Source organism: Rhinatrema bivittatum, chromosome 1 (genome assembly GCF_901001135.1).
Source record: "Rhinatrema bivittatum chromosome 1, aRhiBiv1.1, whole genome shotgun sequence".
In the NCBI taxonomy this organism is placed as follows: domain Eukaryota; kingdom Metazoa; phylum Chordata; class Amphibia; order Gymnophiona; family Rhinatrematidae; genus Rhinatrema; species Rhinatrema bivittatum.
Window position 1 is genome coordinate 760773810 of NC_042615.1, and position 13470 is coordinate 760787279.

The 13470-nt window shown below is 45.9% G+C and overlaps 1 protein-coding gene across 5 annotated transcripts in view; it reads left to right on the top strand.

Moving 5' to 3' along the window:
* MTMR12 (myotubularin related protein 12) overlaps window positions 1-13470 on the top strand; it is a 252214-nt gene that overhangs the window by 178554 nt on the left and 60190 nt on the right. For all 5 annotated transcript variants that reach the window (XM_029579298.1, XM_029579307.1, XM_029579315.1 and 2 more), the window contains one exon: window positions 9853-9977. In XM_029579298.1, coding sequence (XP_029435158.1) covers window positions 9853-9977 — 125 coding nt within the window. The remainder of the gene's footprint in view (window positions 1-9852; window positions 9978-13470) is intronic.

Sequence of the window (13470 nt, forward strand, 5' to 3'; positions counted from 1 at the left end):
TTCCTGAAATCTGGCTAACGTCTGTGCACAGGTGGCCCTATTGGCCGGTCCCACAAACAAGAAATCGTCCAAATAATGGACCACGTTCCTGTTCCCTGTCCTTTTATGTAGTGCCCAATGTAGGAATGTGCTAAACATCTTGAAACAAGCACAAGATATAGAACACCCCATGGGCATACACTTGTCGAAGTAGTATCTGCCTTTGAATTGAAAACCTAGGAGCGGGAAGCTGTCAGGATGCACGGGCAGCAATCTGAAAGCGGACTTTATGTCCGCCTTGGCCATTAGAGCCCCTTGGCCGCATTGCCTTACCAATGAGATCGCTGCATCGAAAGATGCGTATTGGACCCTGCAAGCCTCCTCCGGTAAATGATCATTGACCGACTCGCCCGGGGGATAGGACAGGTTCTGAATAAGCCTGAACTCCCCCTGCTCTTTTTTAGGGACTACTGCCAACGGTGAAACCATCATGTCCCGGAAAGGTGGGTCCGCGAATGGACCCGCCATCCTTCCCAATTCGATTTCTCTAAGTACCTTCTGTTGTACTATGTCCGCGTGTCTCACTACGGAGACGGCATTACCTAATCTCGCGCTCCTAATTTTTCCTTGAAATGGTATCCTAAAACCGTATCTGAAACCTTCCCTAAGCCTGGCAGCCTCTTCTCTTTTAGGGTAGTCTGCCAGCCATTCCAACATGTTCGCCAGGTGTATCGGCGACGGTGCTTTACTGAGGACGCTATTGCCTTCCCCCCCCACCGGGAGTACTAGCCGGCCCCTGCCCTCTCTTACTGCACTTGCTGGCCGGGTGCGGCGCGGAGCACACTGAGCATATATGCCTAAATTTGCATTCGTGGAATGTACAACCCGCCTTGTATCTCCAACACACTTTGTCCTTGCTATTCCCGCTTTCCCCCCAGGAATTACTCCCCGGCGTTGGTGTCCCATTGGCCGCCTTTCCGCTCCCATGTGCCCCACTTGTGTCAAGGACATTGCTGGTCATTTGACGTAGCCATAGGCCGACGTCCTGCGTTCCCCATGACATGCCCTTATTGTCCTCCATTTTATCCCTAAAATGCTCGTCGTAATTCAACCAGCACCATCCTTGATACTCCTTATAACCTTCCAGTATTGCGTCTGCATAGCTAAGCATGGGCGCATACTGTGCCGGGTCTGCCCTTCCTGTTACACTAATCATCCTCAAAAATGCTCTGGCCCAATTCACTATGTTTTTTGCCACTTTTGCTTCGCCCACCTTTTTCTCGTCCTTTTTCCCCTTCTTCCTTCTCTCTACCGCACCCTTCCTACCCTCCAATACTGAGAATATATCTATGTACTCTCTTTTTCTTATTTTGCTGCGCAGCGCCCTCGGAACACTTTCCCACAATTCCGCTAAGGGCGGCAGTGCCGAGGTAGCTGTCGCGCCTGCTCCTGTGCCCCTGCCCGCCGCTGAGTGCACTGTTTCCCCTTCGCTCCCTTCGGAGTCGTCCTCCGAGTCAGTGGAGGATTCGCTGACCTTCCTCCTTCTCTTTTTACCCTTCTTATTCGCCGCTCCCTCCTTGACTCGCTCTCCACTGCTTCGCCCGCTGGGTGCTTCCGCTCCGACCACCACGTCCGCTGCGCCTCCCTGCACTTGTGTCCCGTTGTCCTCCCCGGAGCTCGTCTCGCTTTCTCGACTCTCAGTCCCCGGGGTGACTTTGCCTCTGCGGGCCACGCTCTCCGCAGTTCGTTTCTTGCGCTGCGGTCCCGATTCGCTCTGTCCCTCTCGCACTTGTGTAGACTCCAAAGCCGTTTGGGCTCCGACGATCCTGTCCTGCGTGACCATCGTGCCCCCGGCCGCCTGATTGTACCATGGCGGAGGCACCTGCCACCATGGTGGGTACATGTGCTGTTGATAAGGGTTAGCCAATGTGGCCAACCATGCTTGGGCACTTTGCTGGGTTCCTCCCAGCCCACCTTGTGATGGAGTCTCTGGTACTGGGCCGGATGCTCCCGAGGGTGGCACGGCTCCCACTCCTGCTGTAGGCCACGTGGGCCACCCCCACTGCAGTGGGCCTCCTTGCCCCAACTCAAGCCGTGAGCCCGTAGGTCCGTGGTGGCTGTCTTGTTCGCCCAGGACTGGCTTCGCCTGCTGCCGTCCCCCTCCGCTCTTCTTTGCCTGCACCTTCTTGGCCTTGTCCGCCGGCCGTGCCCCCTTGTGGCTCCTCGTCAGTGGTCCTCGCCTCCTGCCGTCCTCCCGTCCACCCTCTCCATTTCCTGGGGCAGGATCCTCCAGTCCATCCCGTGGCTCTTCACCCCTCTTCTTCCTTGCTCCCCCCCGTGCTCTCGCTGGTCCTCTCCCCGGCATGCTCACAATCAACACACACAGGACTGTTCTCTTTCTTTATTCAACAGTTTATGATTGTCTACTCACGGTTTGCCGCTTCCGAATGATGGGGGGGGGGGGGGCGCTGGGGCTTCCTCGTCTGCTCCTGCGGTCAGCTCCCGTTTCCTTGCGTTCCAGTTGTCCACGTGTTTCCCGTGCTCAGCTGTGCTGGGAGTCCTGCCTTCCTCTTGTATTTCTGTCGGCTGTGTCTTTAAATTCTTCACAGCGCTGCTGCAGCCCTCCACCGGGTCAAGCCTGCCGCTCCCCGCCGCACAGATCAGTGCTAATTTCCCCGGAGCAACCACAGTGCTGCTTCTCCTCCTGCCGCTGAGTCCTTGCTGCCTCCGTGTTTATCCTGGCACCGGGATGGGCTTCCACGAGGACGGGATTCTTCTATGTCTTCCTCTCCGTCCTATAGTTTCACCTCCCTCTCAATGTGTCTTCGCTTCGCCGCCGTTCGGCTCCACAGCGCTTGCAGGATCGCGCTCCGGGGGCCCCCAATGGTCTCCACGTGGTGCCCCGAAGCTGCTGCTGCCGCCCGCCTGCCTCTTCAAGTGGCCAGCCGAATCGCCGCGGTTGCCCTCGGTCCCGGCGCCGGGGTGCCGCTGAAAAGGGGGCAGTTCCTTTGAAAAATTTTTTTTTTTTTTTTTGTGTTCTTGAGGGTCCTCGTGGCCTCTTGAGGCGTCCGCTTCGCTGCCTGCCCCCTCGGTCCGCTCTCCTGGACGTCCGCCGATCGCGTTCGGCCTCTGTGCACCGAATCTCCTGAGCAGCTCTGAACCGGCGAGCGCGGGCAATGGAAAAGGCCGAGGCCCGCGCTCGCCGCTCCTTAAAAGGCCCCCCCGGGACTCCCGAGCGACCCCGTGCTGACGTCATCGCGTTGATGACGCGCACGGCCGCGCCGGCACGTCATCAACGCGATGACGTCCGCTGCTCCCCCGCCTGTGGGGCATCGCGCGCCGCCGTGGAGATCGCCCCGGGACGCAAGGTAGGGTGGTGGGGGGGGTCCCCCCCTCGGCAGACGCCATGTTGGGGGGGCCCTCCCCACACGAGGCGAGTCGGCCCCGTTTAATATATATATATATATATTTTTTTTTTTTTTTTGCCTGTTTTTTTCTCATATTGCTTTGAGAATCCGCCTTCGCATTCATTCCTTGCCATGTATTTAACTAATTTTTTAGAAAACTCGGGTCCTGAAATTATTGAAAGGAGAACTTTGTTAGTTTCCTTCGTTTCTGAAGCAGATCTTAGTAAATTGATGTGATTGTACTTTAGAAATTTAAATTCCCTTTTTTATGGTCAGCCATTGCGAATATTTCCTGATATTTATATTCCTGATATAAGACTTTGTTATATTCCTGATATAAGACTTTGTTATATTCCTGATATAAGACTTTGTTATTTTCCTGATATAAGACTTTGTTATTTGAACAAGCTTTCTCATAAATCTCTTCTCTCCGCCAGTATCTTAGTCCATACTGTTTGGTTATCTCTCCCTGAGGTTCTCATAGTCCTCCTTAACTAAGTTCCCGACGTTCGCCTAAGCCATGATTACCCATTGATACTACACCTGCTTTCACCCAAAATACCATGTTTCCATTTCACCCGAGTTTTTGTTATCCATGTTCTTTTCTACCTTGTTAAATGTAAGACAAGTCTTTGTCACGGTTTGGTTGTTTTGCAAGTTATAATGTAAACCGAAGTGATAATTAATCCTGTTAATTGAACTTCGGTATATAAAAGTTATAAATAAATAAATAAATATTTCCAGAGCAATGCAGGAAAGGCATAAAGGTTTCCTTTATTTGAGACAAGATGCTTTAGATATGGAAACAATGTTTATCCTAAGATTTATTTATTTATTTATTTATTTATAGGCTTTTATGTACCGAAGTATTGGTGATGGCCTTCATTCCGGTTTACATTTTAACAACGAGTACATTACCAACCAAAGTAGCAACTTTAACATGTATAACTTTGCAACAAGGAGATACAATGAATTTGGTGGATCAAATTGAACGTATGGGGAATTGGGAGAGAAAAACTTTGATAGGGAGAGGGGGATATATACAATAGCAACTTAAGAGAGAATGTTGGGCACGTCAGTTGGCACGCTGATCCGAGGGGGTACAGCTGCAATTCTAGATGGGAGTTAGGAGAGAGAGTGACAGGATGGAGGTGGGAGGATTATTGGAGGAGGGGCGGGAGACAAGGATGAGGAGGGGGTTAAGGTGAGAGGTGGGGAGGGGATCTGCTCGAGTGGTCATGTGTGTTGGTTTACCAAATTCCATCTTTGTAGGCTTGTTTAAAGAGCCATGTTTTGAGTAATTTTTTGAACAGAATGGTGTTGCTTTCAGTTCTGAGACTGGATGGTAGTGAGTTCCAGAGTTGAGATCTGGCTATTGAGAAGGCTCTTTTTCTGGTGGTAGTTGATTTGGCTGTGTTGACTGGAGGGATTTCGAGTAGGGTTTTATTGGTTGATCTAGTGGGTCGATAAGAGTGGTGAATTTGAATTAGGGAGTTGAAGCAATCGTGATCAGTGCTGTGAATTGAGTTGTGTATAATTGCCAGTGTTTTGTACTCTATTCTTTTATCAACTGGGAGCCAATGTAGGTCTTTTAGAACAGTGAGATATGGTCAGTTCTTTTGAGGCTGGTGAGAATACGAGCAGAGGTGTTTTGTAGGATTTGTAGAGGGTGTAAGGTTGATTTTGATAGACCTATCAATAGGGAGTTGCAGTAGTCGATGCTTGAGAATATCAAGGATTGAAGAATGGTTCTGAAATCTGCTTGGTTGAGTAAGGGTTTGAGGTGTTTGAGAACTGATAGTTTGTGGAAGCCTTCATTTGTCTTCATGGTGATGTGTTTTTTGAGGTTGAGCTGAGGGTCTATCCAGAATCCTAGGTCTTTGACGTGTTCTTTTAGATTGATGGGGGTGTTATCGATGAGGATGGGGTGGTTCAGGTGATCTCCGGAGTTGTTTCTTTTAATCAGCATACATTCAGTCTTGTCAGTGTTGATGAAAACTTTAGTTGGTTTAGGAGAAGTTTGATTTTGTTGATGGTCGTGGCTGCGGATTTTAGTGCAATCTCCACGGAGTTAGCAACTGGGATGATTAGCTGAATGTCGTCGGCATACAGGAAGTAAGTGATGGAAAGGCTTGAAAGAAGTTGGCAGAGTGGTAGTAGGTAGATGTTGAAGAGGATGGCTGATAGAGAAGATCCTTGTGGTACTCCTGTTTCAAGAGGGATGGCGTCGGAGGTGTGGTTGTTTAAGTTTACCTTGTATCTGTTTGGAGGAAGGAGGTGAACTATTCTAGGGTTTTTCCTGTTAGACCTATTTCGGAGAGCCTGTGATTAGGGTACTGTGTTCAACTGTATCAAATGCAGCCGAAAGGTCGAGTAGAATGAGGATGTATCGTTGTCCGTGGTCAAAACCTCTTAGGATCGTGTTTATGTTGGTGAGTAGTGTTTCTGTACTGTGATTTTTTTCTGAAGCCGTGTTGGGTAGGGTATAAAATGTTGTTTGTAGTAAGATGGTCATTCAGTTGTTTGAGGGCGGCCTTCTCGGTTAGCTTGGCGAGGAATAAAAGGTTATAGATGGGGCAGTAGTTGCTCAGGTCGAGGGGGTCAAGGTTCTTTTTTTTTTTTTTAAGATGGGTTTTATGGTGGCAACTTTAAGGTTGCTTGGGAGAACTCAGAATAATTATTGCTATATCTTTTTTACTTTGGAACAGCTTTGGTCTTTTGGACTCCAAATGATTAACATCTTCCTCTGTTCCTAATGTTATACAGTGAGGTCAATTTATTATTTTATTATTAGAGAGCATGCTAATGTGACTTCCTTAAAGTTTTACTTGGGTTTCCCATTATATTTCTGCTTCCTCATTCAAGCTGTTTGACCTAGTATTGGAATAGTTTACTGTATTTTCTAAGTTGTAAATTTGTAAACTCTTTATTACTTTTGATTTATTCAAGTGTTTCCTAATACAAAAGTTTAATTTCCACTTTGTATTAACATGAAAAATGTAAAAATCTAATTATAAAAAAGGGTAAAATAATATCAAATCATGCAAATAGTTTAAAAAAAAAAAGTACAACCCAGGAGAAAAATATACATAAATGTGACAATACAATCAATTAAGGACAAAATTGTATTGAAATTATGATAAGCCTAAATACTCAGAAAAAATAAAATACAATAAAATGAAATAGAATGTCTCATGAAGGCTATTGCCTGTTGGTGGCACCGGTATTGTCCATGTAGTGGTGGTGGAGCATCAGGCCTTCGATATGCATTGCTTCATTAAAGTGCATTAAGACCACATCAGTGTGCGTTAGGGTCCTGCCCCAATATGCACCGTGCATTGATGCCTTGCAGCGGTGTCATGCTGCATCTGGTGCACTGTATCTTGGTGCAGCAATCTTGTGCTAATGGTGCAGGGAAATAGTCCTTGCAATGGTGATACCCTGCTTGGCATTATGCTACCAGTGCCTTACATTGCTATGGTGTGCAGAAAAGATCCCAGTGGAAGTGATTGGGCACAGATAGCCACAAACTAAGGCCTAGATTCATCAAGCCGCTGTGTTTTTTCACAGGAGAGGATCCCACTGTCGTAGGGGGTGTCACATCGATAGTGGGGCCCCTCCCCTGTAGAGGTGTGTGACTGCTGAAGAAACTAGGCAACAGTAAGAAAAGGTCAAAAAATTGAGAGAGGGAGGTACACGTCCATGCTTATGGTCTGACAAAAATGGCTGAAGAGATTCACAAGGCAACACCTACACAGGAACTCCTGCACATGCTCAGTAGAGCTCAAAATTCTACTAGCTTAGAGAGGGGTCTATTTGGTACTGCCAGATAATGTTGCCCCACACGTAATGACTAATTCAGTCTGTTTATCAATGGAAATTGAAGGAAGGGTAGCTTACTTTTTTGTTTAATAAACTATGCTGCTACATAACCAACTTGTAGTGCTTGAAATGCTTTCTTGTTGCTTTATAGCACTTTGCAGCTATGCAATGTGAGTAGAAGGATATGAACATCTATTAGTAAATGTGCGAAGTAGATCATGAAATCATATGCGGGGAAAAAAAGGTTATGTTAAGCTGAAAAATAAGATTAAGAATTGGAAATTCAGGAACAGCATGGCTTAATACTCCTTAATTTGCATATTAAGAGGGCTGTCTGTAAAGGGCGATATCTTGTAATAACTGCATTTGAAGTCCCTTTTAGAAGGAATTTTAGAAGCCTTCATACAGAATCTGTTCCCGCAGACCTTGTACCTAATTTTTAGAGAAGACTGCACGTACTCTTTGTATGGGGAAAATTTTGATGGAAAATATCACATGTAGGTCTGAAAATACAATTTGAGTTTATGATTTTCTACCCCTGGTTGCACCTTTCCAAAAGATGCACACATGAAATGGTGCATTCATTTTTAGCTGCTTGTGAGGCAATTCTCAGGAAGTCAGGTTACCTATAAATGGCTTTGTGTGTATCTGTAGCTTTTAGCATCATTTTCCTATCATTGGAAAACAGTGGCATGCTGCAATGAATTAATATATTTTCACGTTATTTTAAAAAGTTTTATTTTTTAACCTAGTCTAGACATTTGGGTTTGTAGCCCAAATGAATAACTATGTTAAAATATTAGATATACATTTTAAAAAATATTATTTATACATTATCACCTTATTCACCAAAGAGTGCCAATGTAAAAATCCCTCACAGTAAAGGCCTGGCTCACTAAGCTGTTTCCCCAAACCCACTCAGACACAGAATAGGAGAAAAGCTTTCAGTGAATCAGGCCCCATGATTTTTAACCCCATTGCAGGGTTTCACAGAATATATTTTAATAACATGCATTCATATCTGAAATAACTGAAAAATGTAAATATTCTGTAGTTATTTATAAAAAATGAAATAGCTGCTGGCAATTTTAAAAAATACCCATTTGAACCATTTTTTAAAAATTTGATTTTATGTAAATAGGACATTCAGTTCTGTAGCATCCATTAATGCAGGGGTTCTCAAACTATTGTCTGCAAGCCACATCCTGCCCACAGCCAAATCTTATCGGGCCCTTGACAGCAAGAGGAGGAGCAGGTTACATATGGCTTGCATTCAGAGCTGCAGGAACTAATAAAGCCACTGTCCTTAGCTCAGAGAGAAACTACCGATACCTAGAGCATGTGCAAAGATGCAAATGACACTTCCTCTCACTGCTGATCTCACAATGCAGGAGAGAACAGTGAGAAGGAAGTGTGACTCTTTTATTCACATGCTCAAGGTGCCTGCATAAGTATGGGGTTCCCAACCCCTGCCAGTAGAAGAGGAAGAGGCCTAGGTGAGAGAGGAGGGGATGAGAGGAAGGAAAAGTGTTGTGAGTGAGGGGAGGGAAGCTAGAGGGGGGGAGAAGGATAGGGAAAGGGGTGAGTGTGAGGGAAGAGCTGAAAGAAAGGGAAGGGGAGTGAAGACAGGTAACTGAGGCTAGCATAAAATAAGGGAGGGGAAGCATGAGGGGGAAAGAGGGGGAAAGAAGGGTAGAGGAAAGGTATGAGAAAGGAGTGGGATGTAGAGAACAAGAATATATTTGGTGAGGATTGTGAGTGAAAGAGTGTGTTCCACAGACATGTCACATATCTCTCCACTCCCCCAGGGGAACAGATAAAGATGCTGAAGAAATGGGAAGGTAGGTGGTAGGGTTCCTAGAAACAAGACAGAGCTGCAACTTTCTAGAAATATTTTTGACATGCTATCAACCATACTTCGGGGAAGGAAGGGTTCAGGGTTCCCAGTTCTCTAGCATTTTGAATCACTGAAAGGGCCAGATTCCATTCTCTCCCCCCGCCCCCCCCCCTCTCCCAATATCAAACTTCTAAAGGGGAACCCCTGGCCCTTTCTGTGATTTTTAAATATTGCATGTGGCCTTACACTTAAAGTTTCAGGACACCTGCCTTAATGAATAGATCCCAGAGTAGCCATCTCCCAAGTTAAAAGCGTTGGGAGGCAGCTCCTGGCATGTTTGAGCCTTCAACTTTGTTTTGTGTTTTTCCCTTTTGGGATATACAGTGATGCAAGTCACACTGAAATGCTTCTCAGGGTAATATATAGCCCACTTTCCAGTCAACTATATGGCTATGATTTGTTTTCTAGGGGTGATAGCAGTTCAGACCTTTTTCTAAGATCTTTCATGATTTGATGTTGGAGTATGTTAATGCATCATGAAACATGGCCATTGATTATTTTTGAACTCATCCCTTTCCATCAGGGCTATAGATTAAATTAATTGTTACTCTTCCCCCAACAAGAAGCAATGAATTTGTATCTGTGCTGCTGTTGAACTTATAATCGTCAGTTTGTATCTTGCCAGTGGTTATGCAAAGAAATATCTTGGTCTTAACTATAAGGTATTTCTAAAGCCTTCTTTATACATCTGATTTATACTGCATAGTTATTTTGGTGTTTTAATCTGAACCTCTTTGTTCTATTCAGAATAGATAAGACAATTCACAGGCCTCCTTATGAAGTAGCCAAAACTGAAGAGCTTTGGAGCAGCCTCCCGTCATTACAGGAAATTCAGATAGCATACAGCCGCTTTAAGCAGCTCTTCTGGATGGGTGAGTTCCCTGTGAGAAAGCTCCTATATAGCAGGGAGCACAGATACTGACCAAAGGAGGGTATGAAGAAGATTGCTTTCCTGGGACAGCTCAGACTGGAGCCAGATTTGCATTGTTCTGCTTGGGCCAGACATTACAAAGCAGTGGAGGTTGATGGCGAGTGAAAAGAGACTTCAGTGAATGGAGGTCTCTCTCTTCATGGAGATGTGGGAAATCTTAGTTTAGGTTTCTGCTCCAGCTGGCTATGTATTATTATTTCTGGAGGAATAGCCTAGTGGTTAAAGCAGCGGGCTGTCAGCCAGGGTTCAGATCCCACTGCTGTTTCATATGACCTTTCATTGCCTCGTGTACAAACATAGATTGTGAGCGCACTGGGGACAGGGAAATGCCTACATTACCTGAATGTAATCCACTTTGGAAAAAGTGGAATAAAAATAAATAAATGGTGGTCTCTGTAATTTGCACATGCTCAGCATCTTTAACCTATTATGAGCCAGTGTCCTATTTAGAGGACAGCTTCTTAAAAAAATTGGAACATAATGGGTTAAGCTTTTATACAGAGACAGGTCCATATTCAGTAAGCTTTTAGTGGACAAGTTATCCAGCTAAAGTTAGCTGGATAACTTGACCCAAATATTCAGTAGAATAACTGTCCACTGAATAGACTTTCTTAAAGTTATGTCAACCTAGCTTGATGGACTCTCTAACTAGGTAACATCAAGCTAGTTTGTGAGAACATTGTACAGATCTCATCTTTTCCCGTAGATAAGCAGCATGAATTAGCCATGCTGTCTGGGTACGTCCTCCGTGCCACTAGGTGACGGAGCTCTCAAAGATCACCAAAGTCTTTTTGTGAGGTGATCCCTCCTGTATCCTCCCCCGTTCCTCCAAGTCTCCTCAGTCCTTATTCAAGCAAGACTAGATGTAACGGAGGAACTGTCCGGGGGAGGTGGGCGGGTCAGCATGGCTAATTAATCTGCTATCTTTGGAAAACACAGTTTAAGGTAAGCAAACTTCCTCTTTTCCCATAGATAAACAGCATGAATTAGCCATGCTGTCTGGGAGTCCCCAGCTGCAGTATTGAGCATTCTTTGGTAACGTGTTGTACTTAGAGTAACACGCTCAATACGGTAAAGAAAAAACATAGGCGGACAGTTCTTAATGACTTTTGTGATGAGAAGTAGAGGTGCTTCCCTGGAGAATAGTCCTACCCATGTGTGCATCATCCACAGTCTGTTTGTCTAAACAGTAGTGGGATGTGAAGGTATGCAGTGAGGACCAAGTGGCTGCCTTACAAATGTCCAAAGTGGGCAATTGAAGCAGCCATCGCACGTATCCGGTGCGCCTTAGGTGAAGCAGGTAGCTGCTCTGAACGTTTTTGGTAATAAAACTGGATGCAGTTAGAGATCCAGGACGAAAGTGTTTTCTTGGTACCGGTAGTCCTGGTGCATTCAGGTTAAAGGATAAAAAGAGCTGAGCGTCTCTGAGCAGAATACATGCATTATTTATAATAGGTGAGGGCTCGTTTATAGTCTAATGAATGTAGTCGTCGCTCGCTGTCGTTCACATGAGGTCTTGGAAAGAAAGCAGGGAGGCTTATGGTCTGGTTTAAGCGGAATGCGGAAACCATCTTCGGTAGGAAGTTAGGGTGGGTACACAGTGTAACCTTGTCATGGTAAAACTGAAGGTAGAGTGGAAAGTGCACTAAAGCTTGTAATTCACTGATGCATCTTGCAGAGGTCAGGGCAACTAAGAAGAGTACTTTCCAGGAAAGGTACCTGGGGTGACAAGTTTCTAATGGTTCGAAGGGCGGTAGCATGAGCTGTTCCAACCCTACTATTATGTCCCATGGTACTGCAGGTTTCTTAGTTGGGGGCCGAAGATGTAGGACACCTTTCATGAATCTGGAGACCAATGCGTGACAAGAAATAGGTTCTCCGTTGAGAGGTGTATGGTAAGCTGTTATGGCACTGAGGTGTACTAGAAGCGAAGCTGTAGCCAGACCTTCTCTGTATAGTAGATGGAGATAATTTAGTAGGCGCTCTGGTGGACAGGTGAGTGGATTTGTACCCTCGGTCGTATACCAGGATGCGTAACATGACCATTTTCGTTGATAACTGAGTCAAGTTGATTGTTTTTTTGAGGAGAGTAGAATATCCTGGAGATGAGGAGGGATGTTTAGGTTTTAGAATAGGAGCCTTTCAACCTACAGGCAGTGAGATTCAGGGATGAATGCAGGGGGTGCAGTAGAGATCCCCCCTCCTGGGGAAGCAGTTGAGGGCTGTTGCCTAGGGGAATCAGTTGGTGTGAGGATGTACTAGGCACCTCTCCTACAGGAGATAAATCACCTACTCCAACAGAAATGTATCCAGGAACTACCATAATCACAAATCCAACAAGGATTTTATTCACAATACTTCCTCATCCCCAAAAAATTGGGAGGGCTACAGCCCATCCTAGACCTATGGTCTCTCAACAAGTACCTGAAAGGGAAAAATTCAAGATGACATCCCTGAAATCCATCTTGCCCTTCCTACAATCCAAAGATTGGATGTGCTCTCTTGATCTGAAAGATGCGTATGCACACATACCGATGCATCCCAACTCTTGGCAATATCTCTGCTTCACCATGAACGGGAGACACTTCCAGTACAAAGTATTTACCGTTCAGACTCTCCTCTGGCCCGAGAGTTTTCACGAAATGCCTAGCGGTGGCGTTCCTTCGCCGACAGGGAATACAGATATTTCCTTACCTAGATGATCGGCTGTTAGTAGTCCCCACCCAGTCAACCCTGCGAAGCAATTTACTCCACACAATATCTTCCCGAAACCAGATTGTCATGATCCACATGGACAATCAGGTGGCAAAGTTCCACATTAACAAAGAAGCAATAGGAATCCTAGAATGGGCTCACAGCAGAGGAATCTCCCTACAGGCCACATACCTACTGGGAATCAATTCCAGAGCAGACAAACTCAGCAGGATTTTTCACCCTCACGAATGGGAACTCCAGCAGGAGGTAGCCAATTGAATTTTCTCCACTTGGGGGTCACCCCAGGATCAACCTCTTCGCCATAGAATACAACAGGAAGGTCAAGCTGTTTTGCTCCGTGTACCCCAGCCCGCTCCGACTGGCACAGGACGCATTCCTCATCGATTGATCCCAAGACATACTCTAGGCAGTCCCTCTCGCACAGTCCAGCAATGCATTGAAGACAACAGAGATTTAATTCTCATTGCCCCAGCATGGGCTCGTCAACCCTGGTACAGCTACCTCATTCAAAGGTCCACACACCAACCGATTCCCCTAGGCAACAGCTCTCAACTGCTTCCCCAGGAGGGGGGGATCTCTACTGCACCCCCTGCATTCATCCCTGAATCTCACTGCCTGTAGGTTGAAAGGCTCCTATTCCAAAACCTAAATATCCCTCCTCATCTCCAGGATATTCTACTCTCCTCAAGAAAACAATCAACTTGACTCAGTTATCAACG